Source organism: Mauremys reevesii, linkage group 18 (genome assembly GCF_016161935.1).
Source record: "Mauremys reevesii isolate NIE-2019 linkage group 18, ASM1616193v1, whole genome shotgun sequence".
In the NCBI taxonomy this organism is placed as follows: Eukaryota; Metazoa; Chordata; order Testudines; family Geoemydidae; genus Mauremys; species Mauremys reevesii.
In genome coordinates this window covers 73743-95809 of record NC_052640.1, presented here as the reverse complement: position 1 = coordinate 95809, position 22067 = coordinate 73743, and the positions used below count along the sequence as shown (strand labels likewise).

The window sequence follows — 22067 nt, the reverse complement described above, 5'->3', positions numbered from 1 at the left end:
AATGATACTAAACTACTCAAGATAGTTAAGACCAAAGCAGATTGTGAAGAACTTCAAAAAGATCTCACAAAACTAAGTGATTGGGCAACAAAATGGCAAATGAAATTTAATGTGGATAAATGTAAAGTAATGCACATTGGAAAAAATAGCCCCAACTCTACATACAATATGACGGGGGGCTAATTTAGCTACAACGAGTCAGGAAAAAGATCTTGGAATCATCGTGGATAGTTCTCTGAAGATGTCCATGCAGTGTGCAGAGGCGGTCAAAAAAGCAAACAGGATGTTAGGAATCATTAAAAAGGGGATAGAGAACAAGACTGAGAATATATTATTGCCCTTATATAAATCCATGGTACGCCCACATCTCGAATACTGTGTACAGATGTGGTCTCCTCACCTCAAAAAAGATATTCTAGCACTAGAAAAGGTTCAGAAAAGGGCAACTAAAATGATTAGGGGTTTGGAGAGGGTCCCATATGAGGAAAGATTAAAGAGGCTAGGACTCTTCAGCTTGGAAAAGAGGAGACTAAGGGGGGATATGATAGAGGTCTATAAAATCATGAGTGATGTTGAGAAAGTGGATAAGGAAAAGTTACTTACTTATTCCCATAATACAAGAACTAAGGGTCACCAAATGAAAATAATAAGCAGCAGGTTTAAAACAAATAAAAGGAAGTTCTTCTTCACGCAGCACACAGTTAACTTGTGGAACTCCTTACCTGAGGAGGTTGTGAAGACTAGGACTATAACAGTGTTTAAAAAGGAACTGGATAAATTCATGGTGTTTAAGTCCATAAATGGCTATTAGCCAGGATGGGTAAAGAATGGTGTCCCTAGCCTCTGTTCGTCAGAGGATGGAGATGGATGGCAGGAGAGAGATCACTTGATCGTTGCCTGTTAGGTTCACTCCCTCTGGGGCACCTGGCATTGGCCACTGTCGGTAGACAGATACTGGGCTAGATGGACCTTTGGTCTGACCCGGTACAGCTGTACTTATGTTCTTATATAGGGAGAGAATGCCTGCTTTATGTGATTCAGGTTCAAAATTAAAAGTTTTATTAGAGCCAGAGCTGCTTTTGGAAGATCAAATAGCAGCTGAAGCCAGTAAGAGTTTTTTTCCATATGTCTTTGATTAGACATATGTGACCTTTCTTCTCCGATGTGGGGACCTTACTACCATTATCCAGGCCTCTGTCACCCTGGGTCGAGATGACTGCCCTGTGCTCCACATGGAATTACTCATTAGGACCACTTGGAAACTTAAGGTAGCACAGAATGTAGCTGCCCACCCATTGCAAAGTGTGTGACACAGAGAGCATATAGCAGTGATATTCCAAGAGCAGCATTGGTTCTCAATACGTTTCTGGGTGGAGTTCAAGGTATTGGTTTTAATTTAAAGCCACTTGGTGCAAGACCCCATTACCTAGGATAGTGTTTCTCTCCCCGTCCGACACTACCACTTCTTAGCTCAGTGGAGGCACTCGAGCTAGAGCCCCCTCTAGAGAAGGGAGAGGGAGCAGTCAACAGGGTGCTTTATTTGAAGACATTCCCTAACTGTCGAACTTGTGTCCCTCCCTTATCAACAAATGTGAGATTTTGTAAACCTTATGAGCATGCTGCAACATTTATCGTTAAATAAATACCTGCAAGAATGGATGTCAAGGCTCATGGATGGAAGGGCTGAAGGTTGAAGTATGAACTAAGTCAAGTCTTAGGGTAGGTCTATACTTACCTGCCGGGTCGACGTGTAGCGTTCGACTTCTCGGAGTTCGAACTATCGCGTCTAATCTAGACGCGATAGTTCGAACTCCGAACGCGCTCCCGTCGACTCCGGAACTCCACCACCGCGAATGGCGGTGGCGGAGTTGACGGGGGAGCCGCGGACTTCGATCCCGCGGCGTCTGGACAGGTAAGAAGTTCGAACTAAGGTAGCTCGACTTCAGCTACGCTATTCACGTAGCTGAAGTCGCATACCTTAGTTCGACCCCCCCCCACCACCCTAGTGTAGACCAGGCCTTAGAGTGAAATAGGGAAGAGTGTGTCTAGTTTTTGTGGGACACTTAATTAGAAAATTTAGAATTGGAAACTTGCTGATTCAAAGTATTTTATTGAAAAGTATTCAAATTTCTAGTGTTTTGTTTTAATTTGAGGAAGGTACCAAGAATTCTGGATTGATGCCAGATAATTTATTCTTAAAAAACAGGGCGTGTAGAGAATATCTCCAGCCAAGTTTATTGGTTTTTAACATCAGCCAGTCAGCAATGGCTATGGTATAGAGGGCAGTAAGAAAAAGAGAGAGTAAGGAAGCTGATATCTCCATCTTAGATTTCAGTACGATAGTAATGCAATGTCTATAACATTAGCCTGTAAGAACCCCCTATGGGGCAAGGACAGAGCATGTAGGATCCTACATTTCCCATAGCTGAATTGACAGTTTTGGTGGTGGTTTGTTCTTATTAAAATTGTTCAGTAAAGTTTGTGACAGGAATAACACAGCGACAGCAGCTCTCTAAAAGTAGGAAGTGAGATCCTGGAGCCAATTTACATTCTAGAGGGACTGGTCTGGCAACTGGTGGCCAGATACTTAGTGCAGATTTAGTGCTTGGATTCCTTCTGCATGTGCATGTGGGTATATGTCCGTGGCAGCTAAAGCCTCCTGCTGAACAGGATGAGAAGGTACTGTACATCACATCACAGCAAGCAGGGCATCTCCCAGAAACTTTGAAGAGGTTCCTTTTAAGTTACCCGCCACTCAAACTGAACTGTTTCTAAACTGCAATTTGGAACTTGAGCAATCCTCCTTAAATGAAAAGAGCTTTATTTAGGTGCAGATGGCAACAGTTACAGGCATTAACCAGATGTTGCAGTCTCTAATTTGATTGAAAGGATATAATTAAACAACAAACATTTAATGAAACAGTAAAATAATGGAGAGAAGGACTGAAATCATTTAACTGATGCCAAGACATCCCAATAGTAATAGAGGTTGGGGCCCAGGAATTGAAGAGCCAGAACACCAACTTTCCTTCCTGAGAGGAGAGCCTGGATGTTGCCTTATGAATAGGGAACAGGGGTTTTGTTGTTGTAGATTTCCACTGTATTTTATGTGGGAACACTGATTAAAACCAGAAGACACTTCAGGAGATCAAACAGACAAATATGGTTTCTGTGGTCATTATTAAAAATATTTTTACCAGACCAATAATTTTCTTTGAAGATGCAGTTTTATAGATTGAATACCAGCAGGTCATTTGCATATTATGAGTGGATTAATTAAAACTTTTGATACAGGCAAACTAGCCTATGAGCACAGGAGGCATTTTAGATGTTAAAATTAAAAATTGAAGTATTTTACATACATTGTTTTTTTTTATCTGTAATGCATAAAAAGTGCTGTAGCAGCTCTGGTTTTGCACCTCTTGGCTGATGTTCAACCTCAAGGTGATAGTCTCATTCAGACTTGCTTTGTGATTCTTTGGACTAGAAGTAGGGGAGATAGCACTTTGACACAGAACACATCTTTAGGTAGAGTTGAGTAATCTCTTTGCTGCTTCTTAACATAGCATTGTCTTCAGATATAGTTCCACTGTCCAAGTGTGGTGGAAAACCAGCTAACTCGACTCCTTAGAAATTGTGTCAGTAACATGTAGATTTTTATTTACCCGTGCCTTGCGCTGATGTACAAGTATGCTGTGCTGAAGTATCCTTGTTGAATACTTCACCATCTCTCAAGGTGGTTAGAAATGCTGTATTGAGTCTAAACAGAGTATTTCCCCATTCACTGCAGGGGTGATAGGCTGTGAGAGAAGGAGTAAGAAAATAAGGCAAAAAAGATCAGGAGATTCAAGTGGGAGGAAAACAGGAAGCTGCTGATTCCAGCAATGTTAAGTGGAGTGGGACTAGAGAAAGGAAAAATAGGCCAAATCTGGCAACAGGAAGGGCAGAAATGATAGCATCCTTATAAATCATATAGACCTAAGATGGAGAAATTGAAAATGAATATTAAAAATACAGATCCAAGAGGCCACATTCCATTTGGCATTAACAGGCTTTCATGCTGAATGTAAGGGGGAAGGGAATAAGTTCTGAGTCCTCTGGCCTTAGGATATTAAACTGCCAACAAATGCGGCTCTTCCCTTGACATTAAGTAGCATGAGTTCACACAGGGGCGGCTCTAGGCACCAGCAAACCAAGCTGTTGCCTAGGGCGGCCAAATCTAGGGGGCGGCAGGCTGGGCCGGTGGACCTGCTGCAGTCATGCCTGCGGGAGGTCCACCGGAGCCGCGTCCCGCGGCTCGGCTGGACCTCCCGCAGGCATGACTGCGGCAGCTCAAGCGGAGCCGCCGGACCCGCGACCCAGCCGTGCCCGCGGGAGGTGGAGCTCCCGCAGTCATGCCTGCGGCAGGTCTGCTCGTCCCAGGGCTCCGGTGGACCTGCCGCGGGAGCTCAACCGGAGCCGCGGGAAGAGGGGACCCGCCGCGGGACCGAGGAAGGGCGGCGCAGCACAACGCGCTGCCTGGGGCAGCTTATTTTCTAGAGCTGCCCCTGAGTTCACACATCCCAATTTCAAATTCAATTGAACATTGTGGCTGGATTCAAATTTTAACATTATTGGATTAAACGTTTGTCTTAGAAGAGACTGTGTAGAGCAGAGAAGGGAAGAAGAAAAATAATAAATTAAAATAAACAGCACTAAATTAAAAAAGCAATTGTTATTGCAGTGACAGTTGTCACCTGAAGTATTTCATATAAGGAAATTCCCAAAGTGAAGGTTTCTCCCACATCAGCTCAGCCATGATGTATATGCTCTGTATTCTATAGAGCACTGTGCATTTATTGCAGTGATGTATGAAAATTTATATTTAACAAAGAAATATAAATTAGCAAAAATGTGCCATACGCCAACTTAGAAACATAAATGTTTCTCCTGCAGTGTAATTTCATGACTTTGAAGTACTATACTCCTAACCCTAATTGTTTTTACAGGCCCTAGTTTGTCACATTTAATTTCTCTGGGATTTAATGTTAAAAATAAAAACCAAGAGGTGCAGTTTAAAAACTCTGCAGGCTTTGGTGGTGCAGCAGGTTCTGAAGGTCCTTGCTGGAGCGTTAATATACTTGCAGTGCTGCCAAAGTGTTGTAATCTCCTTTGTCAGAACCTAAGCAGCTTGCTGTGCTTAAAAGATCCATCACCCTTTGCTATGAATCCCTCTCAAGTTTACAGTAGCCTCCTGCTTTAGCAGCGAGAGTGTACATTTCTATAACTAAATAGCTGCCCACTTAACTACCTACTCTTGCATGTGTGCCTATCCAGCTTTAAAGTCTCCAGTGAATGAAGCCAGATGTTGGGCAGATGTGTCAAGGTGTGTGTGGGAATAGAATCTTCCCCCCAGGCCATGAAGTAACTGTCTACTGGCTCACATGCAGTCCTCCTGCAGGAAGAAGTTCTGACATAATATGGATTTTCTGATCCCAATTCCCCTCAGGGAGTTTGAATGCAGGGCTGCCTGGGGGGGGCAAGTGGGACAATTTGCCCTGGGCCCTGCAGGGGCCCCCGCGAGAGTTTTTCGGGGCCCCTGGGGCGGGGTCCTTCACTCGCTCCGGGGGCCTCGGAAAACTCTTGCAGGGCCCGGGCTCCCGGAGCTTCTTCTGCTGTTGAATTACCGCTGAAGCGAGACCCACCGCTTAAGTGCTGGGTCCCGCTTCGGTGGTAATTTGGCGGCGGGGGGCCCCCACTGCAGGTCTTCGGGGCACTTCGGCGGCGGGTCCCCGAGCGGAAGGACCCCCCGCAGCCAAATTACTGCTGAAGCAGGGGCCCCCCACCGCCGGACACCCCAGGCCCCTGGAATCCTCTGGGCGGCCCTGTTTGAATGCAGTAGCACTCCAAGCCACTCAGGGATGAAACACCTGCTTTGTGCAGCAATGATTCCACAGCCAAAGGGAACTCAGAAGGGCTAGATTTTCCCCATCTGTGCACCCATCAGCCCATCTCATATTTTCAGTGATCTATGATTGTTATTTGGAAACATACTCATTCTCATTCTGCTCCTTGCAAGTCAAAAATATCAGCTGCAGGTAGAGGCCGAGTCTGCACAAATTTCAGCCTAAAAACTAATTTAGGGGGAAAAAAAGTTGCATGCAGATAAAAACAGGGGACTGTCATGGAAACTATTTTGTAACCTTAACTCTGCTTTGATGCAAAGATGACTGCTAAAATCGTTGCTGGTTAGATGAGTTCACAGCTAAAGTAAATAAGCCAATTTCTCCACTCAGTTTAATGTCAGCAAGTGTGAGCGTTGAATTCATCCCATTATCTGCTGTGTGTGACATCAGTTAATTCCTGCAGAGATGGTTTTATGCCAGCACAAACAGTATAATGATATCAGGTGGGGAATAAGAACCAGGAATGATTATAAAAAGAAAATGAAACACTGCAGCAAAATGACCTTTAAGCAGAAAATTCATCGTGTACCCAGTAGCTCTGACAGTTGTCAGTAACAGGAAGCTAATAGCCTGCAGGCCCTGTTGCCTTGGAAGGACAGGTCTCTCTCCTGTTAACAAGACACTGGCAAAATGGGGTTTGGGAGGGACACCTCACTCTGTCTGTGCAGTAGGACCCAGACTGTAAGAAAAAAGTGTGGCACTAATTATTTCTCTAAACATAAACATCTCTCTCTCTTTGCCCAGGCAGGCTTTCCCAACCAACCCAAATAAGAGGTGAGTTTGGTAAAAGCATCCATAACTCCCCAGCCTCACATATTCGGCTATAACACCTTCCTCAATTCAAGCATAGTTGTAAAGATGTTATATAGTGACATAAGTGTAGGCGTGTAACCTGAAGGGAATCCCAGGGCATACATAGCCTTCTCGATGGAGAATCCCACAAAACATCCACAGGCTGAGGTGTTGGGATCGTGTAGTTGGAGACCTTTGGGAGCTGGAAAAATGCTTGCTTACCACTTAACCGTCATAAGCAAGGAGATTTTAAGGTATTTAAAACATTTACACTTCACTTATTGATGTCAATGAAATTACAAATGTTTTGGCTAATTCTTAGAATAACAAAGAACTAATCAGTAAATGCTGAAGCTATAGCGATGTCAGGGCGATGGGTGCGATAAAGCATTTACAGAAACAGCAGATTCAACCATTACTCTTCAGGATGAGGAAGGCCTGGTACCTCCCAAAGGCTGGTTCTGCTGGTCTGACACAGCCCTAGATTAATATCATTTGTCTCATTTCCTATGGATTAGCTGCTCCTACCACTCAGCATGTTCCTCGTTCCCTACAGCTACCCCGGAGTTGGGAGCAGACTCATGTTGTTTTCGTTTGCTCACTTAACATTTCTTCAGCCTCAGCGCCAAATGCAGAACTGTCAGTATCTCTCATTTCTGTTTCTCTCTCTGTATATACACCACACAGACTCTCCTGTCTTGGACCTATTCTTTACATAATCCCCACACTCAATGCAAGAGGGTTTGCAATCAGCCAAGTGCAGCGAACAGCCATGAAAAAATACCTCCCAGCTGCAAACAGATTAGTCCGAGCTTTGTATCAAGTCTGCTTCGGGATCCTGGAGCTGAGCGCATCCTGCGTGCAGGTACAGAGGGACCCGGCCCCTCCGGAGCCGCTGGGTGAGCTAGAACAGCCAGCCAGGTCCAGCTTTACAACAGCGACCTTTCCCGAGCCGCCTCGGCTACTCCCAGTGACTCCATGCGGGACATTCCGGGCGCAGCCAAGTGTCACTCACCGGAATAGAGCCGCTCAAAGCAGAAAGTCAGCGCCAGCCCCGAGAGGGCGAGTGCCACGGTGGCTGCGGGACACTCCATGGTCCCGGCTCAGCGCCTTCATCAGCGCAGCAGGGAACGGAGCCTCCTGCCTCGGGAGCTTCTGTGCAGGGGGCTGGGGTGCAGGGAAGGGAAATACAGCGATAGCGGGGACACCCTGCAGCATCTGCTCGGCAACTGCAGCCCCCAGCAGAGCGAGGGATCCAATTACGGGCCATGTGACAGGAAAGAACAGAAAACCAATACCCCAACCTGCCGCAGCTCCTTGGCCCGGCCTGATCCGCCTTATTTCTTCCCGTTCGGAAACAAGCTGGAAGCTGGGACTCAGATTCCCTAAGGGCATAAGGAAGGTTTCACAGAGATGGGCATAATTTCTAGCTCAGAAAAGCCTCCTCTCCTTTCCCATTAGCGCAACGGGGAACTTCTGGAGCCCCTTTTCAGTGTTAAAAATTCTAAATTAATCGTTTACTGTATTCCACAAATCTTCCTCCTCTTAATCCTCTCTTCTCCGAATCGGTTTTTATTGGGCAATTCACTAAAATTAGAAATGCACAGCCACCAAATCCATCAGATTAGCTGAACGGCCTCGTTGTTTCTTTGAAATCCAATACTTCTCTGAGTTCCAGCTGCCAGCAATACCTGAGCTCCTGTGTTTGCTCCCTCGAGCCAAGTGAAATTTCAGTTGAGTTCAGAGAGAGTTTGACACAAAGCACATGGTATTTTCCCACAAGATGATGGGAATAAGTACAGACAAAGCCTCTTTTTACTGACAAAAATTCATCTGCTTAACTCCATACTAATTAAAACATACATCCCCCTGCTACGCTTCCATACTCTCTCTGTTGATCTACTGCTCCCCATACACACGCACATCTTTTGTTTACATAGAGTGCATACACACTGTAGCATAGCAATATGTGCACAGTGTTTGGAATGCCCTCTAGCAGTAATTCTAATTATAATAATTCCTGGGACAGGAAAATGCTTGTTGAACTAGACCATTCAGAATCCTTTACAAGAAGCAGGGTGTGTCTGGAGAATGAAATCATAGTAGCTCAAGGTATCTGCCTTTCCACTTGCCTTTTTAAAAAACAGCCAGGGTTTTAACATCTATTTTTGGAGCATTATACTGTCAACTAAAGAGTAAGTCCGTTCTAAATTTGATCTTCTGGACCCTACTGCACCATGGAACCATTTCCCCTTTTGATTCCCCGACCACATTTATTTCAATATGTGAAATTCTTATTGCATTTATGGAAATTTAACTTGAGTAAGGACTACGTAAATACTTTAGTCCTGAAATATTGTGTTCAGATTGGGGCACCACATTATTATCTTGAGGTTCCTTCCAGCTCTACATTTCTACAATTATCAGAGAGATCCAGACAAATTGCAGGGAATTCAGAACAGGAGAACAGAAATGATCAGGGTGCTGGGAGAATTGACTCATGCAGAAAAATTTAAAGGATTTTATCTGTATTGGGTGGCTAAGAGATGACTCTGGGGGATATCCACTAATCTATTTTAGGTATTTTTCAGGTGTCCATCACAGTAGTATTGAAGGATTGATTATAACATTCTACAACTATTGGTAATAAACACCAATAATAAAGAATATGCCTCATGGTTTGGCCTGAGCTGCAGCAGCACCCAAACAATATGAGGAGAGATTACCTTTATATTGTGGAGGTGAATGCGTGGTTACGCAGGTGGTGTCGGAGAGAGGACTTTGGATTCTTTGACCATGGGATGTTGTTTCGGGAAGAAGGATTGCTAAGGAGAGATGAGATTCACCTAACAAAGAGAGGCAAGAGCATCTTTGCAGGCAGGCTTGCTAACCTAGTGAGGAGGGCTTTTAAACTAGGTTCGCCTAGTTGACCTAAGCCCAGAGGTAAATGGGGAAGTGGGATACCGGGAGGAAACACAAGGAGGAGGGTACAAGATGGGAAGCCTCCTGATTCATACTGAGAAAGTAGGGCACTTGGCTAGTTATCTTAGGTGCATGTATACAAATGCAAGAAGCCTGGGAAACAAGCAAGAAGCATTGGAAGTCCTGGCACAATCAAGGAATTATGCTGTGATTAGAATAGGGTGACCAGATGTCCCGATTTTATAGGGACAGTTCCGATTTTTGGGTCTTTTTCTTATATAGGCTCCTATTACCCCCCACCCATCCCAATTTTTCACTTTTGCTGTCTGGTCACCCTAGATTGGAATAACAGAAACTTGGTGGGGCAGTTCACATGACTGGAGCACTGTCATGGATGGGTACAAACTGTTCAGGAAGGACAGGTACGGGAGGAAAGGTGGAGGAGTTGCACTGTATGTAAGAGCAGTATGATTGCTCAGAGCTCCAGTATGAAACTGGAAAAAAGCCTGTTGCGAGTCTTTGGGTTAAATTTAGAGGCAAGAGCAACAAGGGTGATGTCGTGGTGGGCGTCTGCTATAGACCACCAGATCACATGGATGAGGTAGACAAGGCTCTCTTCAGACAACTAACTGAAATTTCCAGATCACAGTTTTTGGAGAGTGTTGGGGACAACTTCCTTGTACAAGTGCTGTGGAATCAACTAGGGGCCATACAAACAGGGAAGAATTGGTAGGGGAAGCAGAAGTGGGTGGCAACCTAGGCAGCAGTGACCATGAGATGGTTGAGTTCAGGATCCTGACACAGGGAAGAAAGGTGAGTAGCAAAATATGGACACTGGACTTCAGAAAAGCAGACAGACTCCCTTAGGGAACTGATGGGCAGGATCCCCTGGGAGGCTAATATGGGGGAGAAAGGCGTCCAGGCGAGCTGGCTGTATTTTAAAGCAGCCTTATTGAGGGTGCAGGAACAAACCATCCCAGTGTGCAGAAAGAATAGCAAATATGGCAGACGACCAGTTTGGCTTAACAGTGAAATCTTCAGTGAGCTTAAACTAAAAAAGGAAGCTTACAAGAAGTGGAAATTTGGACAGATGACTAGGAAGGAGTATAAAAATATTGCTAGAGCATGTAGGGGTGTAATCAGGAAGGCAAAAGCACAATTGGAGTTGCAGCTAGCAAGGGATGTGAAGGGTAACAAGAAGGGTTTCTACAGGTATGTTAGCAATAAGAACAAGGTCAGGGAAAGCGTGGGCCCCTTACTGAATGGGGGAGGGAACCTAGTGACAGATCATGTGGAAAAAGCTGAAGTACTCAATGCTTTTTTTGTCTCGGTCTTCACAGACAAGTTCAGCTCCCAGACTGCTGCACTGGGCAACACAGTATGGGGAGGAGGTGTGCAGCCCTCAGTGGTGAAAGAACAGGTTAAGGACTATTTAGAAAAGCTGAACATGCACACATCCATGGGTCCAGATCTGATGCATCCAAGGGTGCTGAGGGAGTTGGCTGATGTGATTGCAGAGCCATTGGCCACTATCTTTGAAAATTCGTGGTGATCGGGGCAGGTCCTGGACGATTGGAAAAAGGCAAATAAGAGGATTCGGCCAAAAGAAATCTGATGAGGTTCAACAAGGACAAGTGCAGAGTCCTGCATTTAGGATGGAAGAATCCCATGCACTGCTACAGGCTGGGGACGGACTGACTGGCTAAGCAGCAGTTCTGCAGAAAAGGGCTTGGGGAATACAGTGGCTGAGAAGCTGGGTTAGGGTTAGGGTTAGGGTGATGGAGAATTCCCCACAGCTCTTGGTAAATAGTTTCAATGGTAAATTGCCCTCCCTTAAAAAATTGCTTCTTATTTCCAGTCTGAAATTGACATCCAGTGAGTGGAATTTGTTAAACCTTTGTCTGTTAGATTGAAGAGCTCATTATCAAATGTTTGTTCCCATGTAGGTACTTATAAACTGTGATCAAGTAAGCCGTAACCTTTTCTTTCAACTGAATAGATTGACTTCCTTGAGTATATGATTATAAGGCATTTTTCCAATCCTGTAATCATTCTCATGGCTCTTCTCTAAATTCTCTCCAGTTTATCAATATCCTTCTCATTCTCTCTCTCTCATGCTCAATGACTGTTCCATTGTGGATAAATACTTATATAGTCAGAGAGAGAGACTGACTCTGTAGTCCAGTGGTTAAAGCGCCTACGGGGAATTGCTCTGGGGCTTAAGTAAGAGACAGACATCCAAATTTCTAGAGGGAGGCTACAGCACACATGCTGAGAGGCAGAAAAACAGATGCCTAGGGAAACTTTACCTTGAAAATTTAGGCACTACGTGAATTTAGACTCCTACTGGGTTCGGCAGAAGTCTGGTGGATCACAGTGAAGCCAAAACTGGGATTTAGGTGTCTAAACTCAAAATTTAGTGGCCTAAATCTGGGATTTAAGCAGTTAAATATCTTTGTGAATCTGCGCCTAAGTTTCAAGCCTTTATGGTAATGTAGAAAAGCTTGAAAATGTGAACCCTAACCGTTTAAAAACTAGAAGAAAAATCAAAGAACCAAAAGGCTTCACATCCAATTTTCTCTTGTCACATTCACAACAAGCAATGGTGTGTACATGTAAGTGCCTAGTCCTAGCTGAAAACACCAAGGTCAGATCCTTGTCTGTCTTTTATTTAACTATCTCAGTGCCAGAGTTCTGCAGACACTGTGTATTCTATCTCGTCTCATGTACAATACTATAAAACATAACTTGGCATATTCAAAACTATACTGGAGAATACACTGTAGATAGCAATCTTTCATGACTCCCCAGGGATAAACTAGATAATCTAAAATGGCTTTTCTAGTGCAAATAGCTTTACAGCTACACAGACAGGCCCTCACCTTGCCTCAAGCTCGACTAGTGCAGACCTCTAGGACCATGCAGGATCCCATGGGCTTCAAAGAGTCCTAATACTATATATTTTTTTCTAAATTCCCTAAAACATTTGTAAAATACAAATGCAGCAACATGTAGCATATACAGATCAACAGAATATATGATGGTGGATGGGCTATGAAGGCTTTATTGGAAGTTTTTGGAAGTTTGAAGTTATGAACTGTGTAACTTTATCTCATTTTACAAATATGTTTTGAACAAAAGCTAACAGAACATCATGTGCTATGTATATGCCTCATATTATATGGAAAAAAAATCACAAATTAGTTTAAATGCAGGGCTCAGAAACAGCCAGTATGGGCTCTCATGCCCTATCTACACTTTGTGATCCCACCATCAGTTTGTCCCACCTCATCAATTCTACTGGCAGACCATGTGCTGATGGTTAGCTGGTGGTTTTCCATCCTCAGCTCCCTAACCAGTCTTGGGGGGAGGGTGGGGATGTGTGAACATCTCCCAGTGCTGCTGTGCCTCCCAGGCCTGGGAGGGGAGAATATATTAATTGTGATGGTTTCTCCCTGTGGGAATCTGTAATGTATATGGACTCTGAGAAATGTGGGGGTGATGAAGAGGGCTCTCCATGAATTCTCTACATGATTCTATGTGTGAGGACATTGTAATAATTGTGGTAAGTATCTGGATTCTATGGGAGTCTGCATCAATTGTGCATGAGGGCTGTGTATGGGGATTCTGTGTTAATTGTAGGAGGCAACATTAAATAAGTATGTTTTGTAGGAGGAAAATTTAAATGGGTTTGTGTTCTGGGGAGAGCCAGAATTAGTTGATTTTGGGTGACAGAATTAATTGGTTTGTATTTTCAGTGATGGGTAGAGCATTGATGGTCTCTGGGGCTTCATTGAGTACTACTGCCATTTTTTTTCCCATCTCACTTCTTATAAATTCAGTAATGGCAACTGTCTTTTCAGAAAAGGAGCCATAGAGAATTTTAAGTTTCATTATATTATTTTTTAGATCTCTCTGCCTGTAAAGCCAGATGCCATAGTCAAAATGAATCCACATGTACAGGGACCAGAAGAAGTCACAAAGACCTTTAATTGTAGGCTAAAATAGCTTTTCAATACATTAAGTATTCCAACTTTGAACTTTGCTAATGTAACTTTTTTTGGGAAAATTCCATACTTGGTGGAAAAGAGAACCTTTTGCAGGCTCATGTGTATATATAAGATATTTTAATCTTCTCTGCAGATATATATTACATCTCTCTCTTAAAAAGCTATGGAATTTAAAAGCAAATGATTACCTTTCTGTAGGACTTTTAAATTACCCTATAGGTTTCTATAGCAGGTATACAATTCTCTGTTAAATTCCAGAGGATGGTTCAAAGACTATTGTGAGGCTGGCTGCCCAGGTGCCAGCTCAAGCCAAGGCCCCTAGGCTTCACTGAATACTAGCAAAGGCACAGCTGGAAACCAGCTGTGTGCTAGCATTGCTAAAATAGATGTAAGTTTGTAAGAATGTGTTTAGATTTGATTAAATGCTTGTAGGATGCTGTATGTATTGATCTCATCTATAACATCTGTATCTCATTGTATAAAGTTATATTGACTGCATTGCAAACCTCTGTAACTGTGCAACTCACCAAACAGGAAAGAAGCATTAATTAATATAAAGTGATGGTCCTGCACAGAAGAAGGCCCACTGAAACCAAATGAGCCATTGTGAAACATCAAAGGACAAAGACTTGGTTGATTACATCCACCCCCTCATGAAGAGGAGACAGGCGCAAACGCTTGTCCCATCAGTTTGCATTCTGGGAGAGGGCAATATTTCTAAGAATAAGCAAGGGATCCCAAAGCTGAGTTAGCGCTAGAGGACACAGAAAGCTTGTATATCTCAGCAGCTTCTATCACCTTTTGGAACTTAAGACTGTAATTAATTTGTGTGTGTTTTTACCTGGCTTAACTTTGTAAATAGCTCTCTTTTCTTCTTCTTAGTTACTAAATCTTTAGTTATAGGACTGGCTACAAGCATTATCTTTGGTGTGAGGTCTAAGGTGCGATTAACTTGGGGTAAGTGACTGGTCCTTTGGGGCTGGGAGTAACCTGAATATTGTTGTGATTTTTGGTGTAAAGGACCATCTATCAGAAAGGTGAATTTGCCTGGGTGGCAAGACAGATGGAGTACCCGAGGGGACTGTCTGTGACTCCACGATTAGGATGCTATAGTGCTTGAGGAGTTCACACTTTTTACTTGGTTGATTAAATCTAAGTATAGCGCTCTCAACCAATTTGGGGTTCCCTGCTTCTTGACAGTCTGCCCTTGATGTTGGCACTCATGCTTGTGAACTACTCCAGACGTCTTGACAACCCTACAGAGAAAGCTGATTGTTTCCTAATCAACTCTACTGGATTTTTTTTATAAGAGAATTAGAAGCATGCCCAAAGTTGATGGATTAATGACTAGAGAGGAAGAGAAATGGTTAAAGGTGCATGATAAATTATGGAACCATGTGACAAATTGTAGAACCACCTAAAAAATGTATCACTTGGGTGTCACCACGTCTGTTTTGAACTGACACTTTTTAGGTACATAAGACAAAATACCCCAAAGAAATTAAAAGATTCTGACTAAAAATCCTTTCCTCTCTCAATTGCTCAGATATCTGTAACAACTTACTAGAATGATTCCTTACCTCTTCTGCTTTCTGCACAGCAGGAAGATTAGAAGCACAAGTATTACAAAGCCAAGAATTCCAAATATACAGCCAAAAAGAGCTGCTTGGTTGTTATCTGCAAAAGGGGAAAGAGAAAACTAGGCGAAATGTGACATTTTCCCTTCATGCAAATCCCTGGCCACCAACACCACCCACCCACTAAACTCAACCACCAAGGTAGACCATAATATTACAACCCTTTGAAAACTAAGCTATCGTGTGCCACAGGCAGAGAATAGAGGGACTGATGCAAACCAATGCCCAAGGCCTCTGCACGGGCAGGGAATTGCTTAAGTGAGATATATCCATATGATCTTGGCAAGCAACTTGTATTTGAATATGGTCATGAGTGAGATTTCTAGATGCTTGTTAACCTGGTAAAACCCACTGAACTGCAGACATTTACAGAAATTCGTCATGCTGAATGTCAGAGCAGATGGCTGAAGCCCAATCCAATCCAATTAACATTAGTGGTTAATGTTTAAATACTATGAACCTACAGAGTTATATATAAACTCTGAACCCCCAGAGCGTCAACCTACCTTTCAATTCATCAACAAGAAAAAGAAAGGTGACCTCTTCCCCAATAGCCCTGCACATTGCCCTTACCTTACCTGTGAATTTTGTTTCAGATCAAAACCTTTCAAAGCTAAAATTGATAAATATTTATAATGGTCTCAAAGGAACCAACAGATATATTGTGAGTTTTGATGTTCAGTAAAGTTGAAATTGGCTCAACAGTATATGACAATGAAGATTTTTTGCAAAAAAACATGAAAAGTGAGACTTTGAAAACACACATCCATTTTCCCAAGCTTTTGATGAGAGATGGAAAAAAGTAACTGTTCTGCTACTTGGATATGTTGAAGTATATGATGTTTGCATTGCTATTTATAAACATTTAGCTTTACAAACATAATAAAAGTACTCTTTTTTATTCTGAAATTTGATAATGAGGTTAAAGTCCAAAGAAATCAGATGTGAAAATTTTTGAGTTGCACTTTATTACTTGTTACTAATCCCAGTAAATACTAAGTTTCAGAGTAGCAGCCGTGTTAGTCTGCATCCGCAAAAAGAACAGGATTATTTGTGGCACCTTAGAGACTAACAAATTTATTTGAGCATAAGCTTTTGTGGGCTATAGCCCACTTCTTCGGATGCATAGAATATTATTACAGGGCCTGGGTCTGTCATACCTTTACCAATGTGTAGGGTTTTGGGGAATAATGTGAGGAACTTTTTCCCCTTTGCACAGTTTGCAAAAAGGCCAGGCAGAAATGCAGTCCCTACACTTTAGGCAGTGATACTCAATTAGATCTACCCGTGGGTTGATTTGAAAATTTTATGACCAAAGAGGCAGGCCATCTGCGCAGAAGGTTGACAAAATTAAAAACCAACCAAACAAAAAAACCCCAACATACCTTCAGCTGCCAATAAATAAAGACCTTGATAGAAACACTAATACTTATGTTGCATCTTTTAACAAAGTTTATAAATCAACATTACCTATGTTTCTGGCAATCTCTAATGGGAGAGGTGACATGGATGCTCTCTGGCAAGCTTTGTGAAGAGTGGTTTGCAAGTGGTCTGGGCAAGGCGCATCCATTGGTGAAGATGTTCATCTGTCAGGTGATTGCTGTGGTGGTGGTGTTTTTTATACTGTTCATGGTAGAAAACCCAGATTTACAGAGGCATGTTGATCCAAACATCATTAAAAGATAGATGGCTAGATTCTGGCTATTCTGAAACTGGCCAGCACATTGAATCCAGAAATCACAAAGTCCCATTTCTCAAAATTTTGCCTTCAATACATCTGAACTCTGGAGCCTTACAATTTCTAATTGAAAAGCACCTTCATCAACTGAATCAAGAATGTTCTTTGCTTCAGAAGCAAGATCCATCACCAGAGACAACACACAGATCATGAACAAATAAAAGCAAATCCTTTGGAATTGTAAAATTCTCAAATCACTTTTTAAATTTTCAATCAGGTTGTTTAGGAATTCTTGCATTGTTTCCATCAAAGTTTCATGTGTAGCAACAATACGCAATGTGGGAAAGTGCAAATCTTTCCTATTAAGTCTGTCTGAAAGACACTTTTTCAAACAGATTCTCAACACTGCTTGCATGGCTTGGAGCTGCAAGTGGGAATTCAAGTGACCAGTACTATCGTACAGAAAACCTACCTGTGACATAAAGGAGATATCATTCATAAATTCCAGGAACTTGCAGGCCTTGTTGGTCTTATAATTTGAAAGAAAGTCTATTATTTCTTTATGAAGCACACAAAACCTAACACATGCCCCCTACTTAAGCAGCAGACATCATTGTGCTGCAACAGGTCACTGGATATGGCTGAAAAGTCTTGTAAAAGAGCTTTAAGAAGATGATATTGCAAGCTAAAAACTGAGTGTATGTAGTTCACTAATGTCATTACAATACCTATTTTTCTTTCAAGTCCCCAGACAACTTAGGGCACAGGACAGTTTGGTGAATGATGCATGTATTTAATGAAGATTGTATTACTGCCAAACATGAAGCAAAGCCCTTCACTTCCCCTGTCATGGAGGAGTCTGCTTTTCTGAAGGTCAGGGTCTATATTTTGCTACTCTCCTTTCTTCCTTTTGTCAGGATCTTGACATCGACCATATCATGGTCACCCAGGTTGCCACCCACTTCTACTTCCCCTACCAATTCTTCCCTCTTTGTAAGCAGCAGGTCAAGATGAGAATGGCCCCTGGTTGTTTCCTCCAGTACTTGTACCAGGAAGTTGTCTCCAACACTCTTCAAAAACTTCCTGAATTGTCTGTGCTCTGCTGTATTGCTCTCCCAGCAGATGTCAGGGTGATTGAAGTCACCCATGAGAACCAGGGCCTGTGATCTGGAAACTTCTGTTAGTTGTCCAAAGAAAGCCTTGTCTATCTCATCCTCCTGGTCTGGTGGTCTATAGCAGATGCCCACCACGACATCACCCTTGTTGTTCTCGCCTCTAAACTTAACCCAAAGACTCTCAACAGGCTTTTTCTCCAGTTTCATACTGGAGCTCTGAGCAATCATACTGCTCTTACATACAGTGCAACTCCTCCACCTTTCCTCCCCTGCCTGTCCTTCCTGAACAGTTTATACCCATCCATGACAGTGCTCCAGTCATGTGAGTTACCCCACCAAGTCTCTGTTATTCCAATCACATCATAGTTCCTTGACTGTGCCAGGACTGCCAATTCTTCTTGCTTGTTTCTCAGGCTTCTTGTGTTTGTGTACAGGCACCTAAGATAACTAGCCAATTGCCCTACTTTCTCAGTATGAATCAGGAGGCCTCCTCTGTTGCACCCTTCTCCTTGTGTTTCCTCCCGGTATCCCACTTCCCCACTTACCTCTGGGCTTAGGTCAGCATCCCCCGGCAAACCTAGTTTAAAGCCCCTCTCACTAGATTAGCAAGCCTGCCTGCGAAGATGCTCTTGCCTCTCTTTATTAGGTGGATCCCATCTCTTCCTAGCAATCCTCCTTCCTGGAACAACATCCCAAGGTGGAAGAATCCAAAGCCCTCTCCCAGACACTACCTGCGCAACCACATATTTACCTCCACAATTCGATGGTCCTGTCATAAACAGATAGTTAAGGGTTAATGTCTCTTTTACCTGTAAAGGGTTAAGAAGCTCAGTAAACCTGGCTGACACCTGACCAGAGGACCAATGAGGGGGACAAGATACTTTCAAATCTTGGTGGAGGGAAGTCTTTGTTTGTGCTCTTTGTTTTGTTGTTGTTTGCTCTTGGGACTAAGAGGGACCAGACGTACATCCAGGCTCTCCAAATCTTACTGAATCAGTCTTCATTGTTTCAAAATTGTAAGTAATAGCCAGGCAAGGCAGATTAGTCTTATGTTTGTTTTCTCAGCTTGTGAATGTTTCTTTTGCTGGAAGGATTTTTACCTCTGTTTGCTGTAACTTTGAATCTAAGGCTGGGGGGGTGGGTCCCCTCTGGTCTCTATGAATCTGAGTACCCTGTAAAGCATTTTCCATCCTGATTTTACAGAGATAATTTTTACCTTTTCTTTCTTTAATTAAAAGCTTTCTTTTTAAGAACCTGATTGATTTTTCCTTGTTTTAAGACCTAAGGGGATTGGGTCTGAACTCACCAGGGATTGGTGGGGGGAAAAAGGAGGGGGGATGGTTAATTCCTCTTTGTTTTAAGATCCAAGGAGTTTGGATCTGTGTTCCCCAGGGAAGGTTTTTGGGAAACAGAAAGTGTGCCAGACACCGATCTCTGGCAGGTAGCAGTGTTACCAGATCTAAGCTAGGAATTAAGCTTAGAAGGGTCCATGCAGGTCCCCACATCTGTACCCTAAAGTTCAGAGTGGGGGAGGAAACCTTGACAGGTCCCTACCTGGGCCTTTTCCTTCAACAGGGAGGATGGACGAGAACATGACTTGTGCCTCAAACTCCTTTATCCTTCTTCCCAGACCCACGTGCTGTTGTGGAATGTGAATATAAATCACATGGCTATCCTGGCAAAAGCCCTACCATAGATGCAGTTACACTAGCAAAAATGTCTTTTTGCAGGGATGGCTTACTTTGGTTAGAGAACTGGTCTAACAATGCCAGCAAAAGAATGTTTTTTCCAGTATAAGCTGTGTCTCCACTAGGCAGGTTTGTTGGTATAGCTATACTGGCAAATCCTTTCTAATGTAGACAAGGCCTTATTTCTAATTTAAAATTGTCAAGCTTTATTTTTAGATTTTTTGAGCAATTCTCCTGGAAAACACATACTGAGGAAAACCTGATTTTTTTTCTTCTTAAAGAGGGCTGATGGGATTTTATATCAACTTTCCAAAGAGTAACCACATTGTTAAGATTATGTTTTCTGAAATTAAGTGTTTGGTTGATTTTTAAAACATGTTTTGTTAGCTGCCTGAAGTTTCTTTTCCGGGGTTGTTTCTGATTTCCTTGCTACAAGCTATTTTGCAAAAAGCAGCTGCTGTGGCAGAAGCAAAGCCTTGCAGTGTGAGTATAATTAAAAGCATATCAGAATATTCATTAGCAGAACATTTCTATGGAAACTAATTAAAGAAAACAAAAGAGAAAACAACACAATTCAAGGCTCACAGCATTGTTTTGGTTTGAAATTTTAAATACAAAATAGGATTTTGCAAAATCACAGATATTTTTACTTTACCTTCTTTCCCCACTTTCCTGAATTTTCCTCATTCATCACTACTTCATTTTAAATAACTCTAGTTACTAAGCCAGAAACATGAATACATTTAAAGAATACAAATCTTAATAAATTTGAAGTAGTGATCCTGAATTTGACCATTCTGTGGTGAGCCAGAGCGAGTGTAGTGAGCAGTGCTCTAGAGTAAGTGATCTTGGAGGGTGAGAGTTGTACTAGTTCTACCTGGAGGACAACGACAGGGTCACTGTGGCCATGTTTACTGATTTTAAAACGGGATGATAGTTATAAATGGAAGAAAATATTTTTGCAGCTGTCGCAGAAATGATCACTCCAAGAGGACCCTTAGGCTGCAGAAAGCAAAGTGACATGGTCTTCATATTGTTTTCTTCTTCCCACTATTGTTAACTTGCTTGGGTTCAACTTCAGTCAACTGCTTTTCATCCAGATGCTGATCTTGACTAGGCAAACTGATCATCAGGGAAGTGCTAATTGCATTGAAGTTAAGAGATACACAACGGGCTATTGTCTACCTGTTACTGGTGTTTGGTCTACTGATGTGGCCATTGAGGTGTACCTTAAAGCAGAGGTCGCTGGTCATCACCGGCAAGAGGCGGATTGTTTGCTGGCAGTGAATGATACAGAAGATCTTGAGGAGGAGGCCCTGTCTCCAGATGGTGTCATATGCCGAGAATAGTTCAACAAGGGCAATTCCCATCTTCAATTTACATGGGAATCCTGCCTCAATGTGGCCGGTAAGTGAAGCTAGTTGGTCACAGCTGTTCCTCTTCAGGCAAAATCCGGCCTGCTCCACTGGGAGGATGTCTTTAATAATATCAGACGGACAGCGGTGCAGCGCCCATTCCATGAGCTTGCTGGTGGTTGAGAGGCGAGAGATGGAGCAGTAGCTGGCTGCATCCTCTTGGAATTTCCCAGGCTTCAGTAGGGCAACCACTGTTGCCTGTCGCCAGCCGCCAGCTTCTTGGCACTTCTCCAGTTCTATGCACAGCAGTAAAAAGCACCAGCAGCCAATCCTGTCCCCATCTCCCCAGGTTCTTGAGAAACTCTGGAGGAATGCCATCAGGCCCTGCAGCTATCTGGCTTTTGGTTTCCAACAGTGCAACATTGATCTCCTTGACAGAATATGGAGATGAGAGTGGGGATTCCTCTGAGCATTGTTGGTTCTTGTGGAATTCCCGCTGGACCTCCTGGCATGTAATCTTGTCTGTTGGCATCCTGCTGTTAGAAGGAAGATGAGAGGTGACAGCATTTGCTGTCACCTTTGCTGAGCATCCCTCAGGGCTCTGTCCTGGGCCTTATACTTTTTAATCTACACATCATGGATATACCAGTGATGGAGTCAAGGAAGTTCATGTATGCGAGTGACACTGTCTTAACTGTTCAGCATACAAGCCTTCATACCATCAGCTGCACCCTAACCCAAGATCTTAGCACAATGGCTGATTATGTCCAATGCTGGAAACTTAGGCTTAACCCAAAAAACCCACGGTAACCACTTTCCATCTGAACAATAAAATGGATAATACTAAACTTGATATGCAGTTCTGTAGTGAGAGTGTCAGCCATGAAGCTAACCTAAATTATTTTGGCACTACACTAGACTGGAG

At 43.0% G+C, this 22067-nt stretch overlaps 1 protein-coding gene across 2 annotated transcripts in view; it reads right to left on the bottom strand.

Moving 5' to 3' along the window:
* Positions 1 to 7913, bottom strand: part of KREMEN1 (kringle containing transmembrane protein 1) — a 44409-nt gene extending 36496 nt beyond the window's left edge. For both annotated transcript variants that reach the window (XM_039504551.1, XM_039504553.1), the window contains exon 1: positions 7753 to 7913. In XM_039504551.1, coding sequence (XP_039360485.1) covers positions 7753 to 7831 — 79 coding nt within the window. In that variant the 5' untranslated portion in view covers positions 7832 to 7913. The remainder of the gene's footprint in view (positions 1 to 7752) is intronic.
* Positions 7914 to 22067: the final 14154 nt, after the last annotated feature.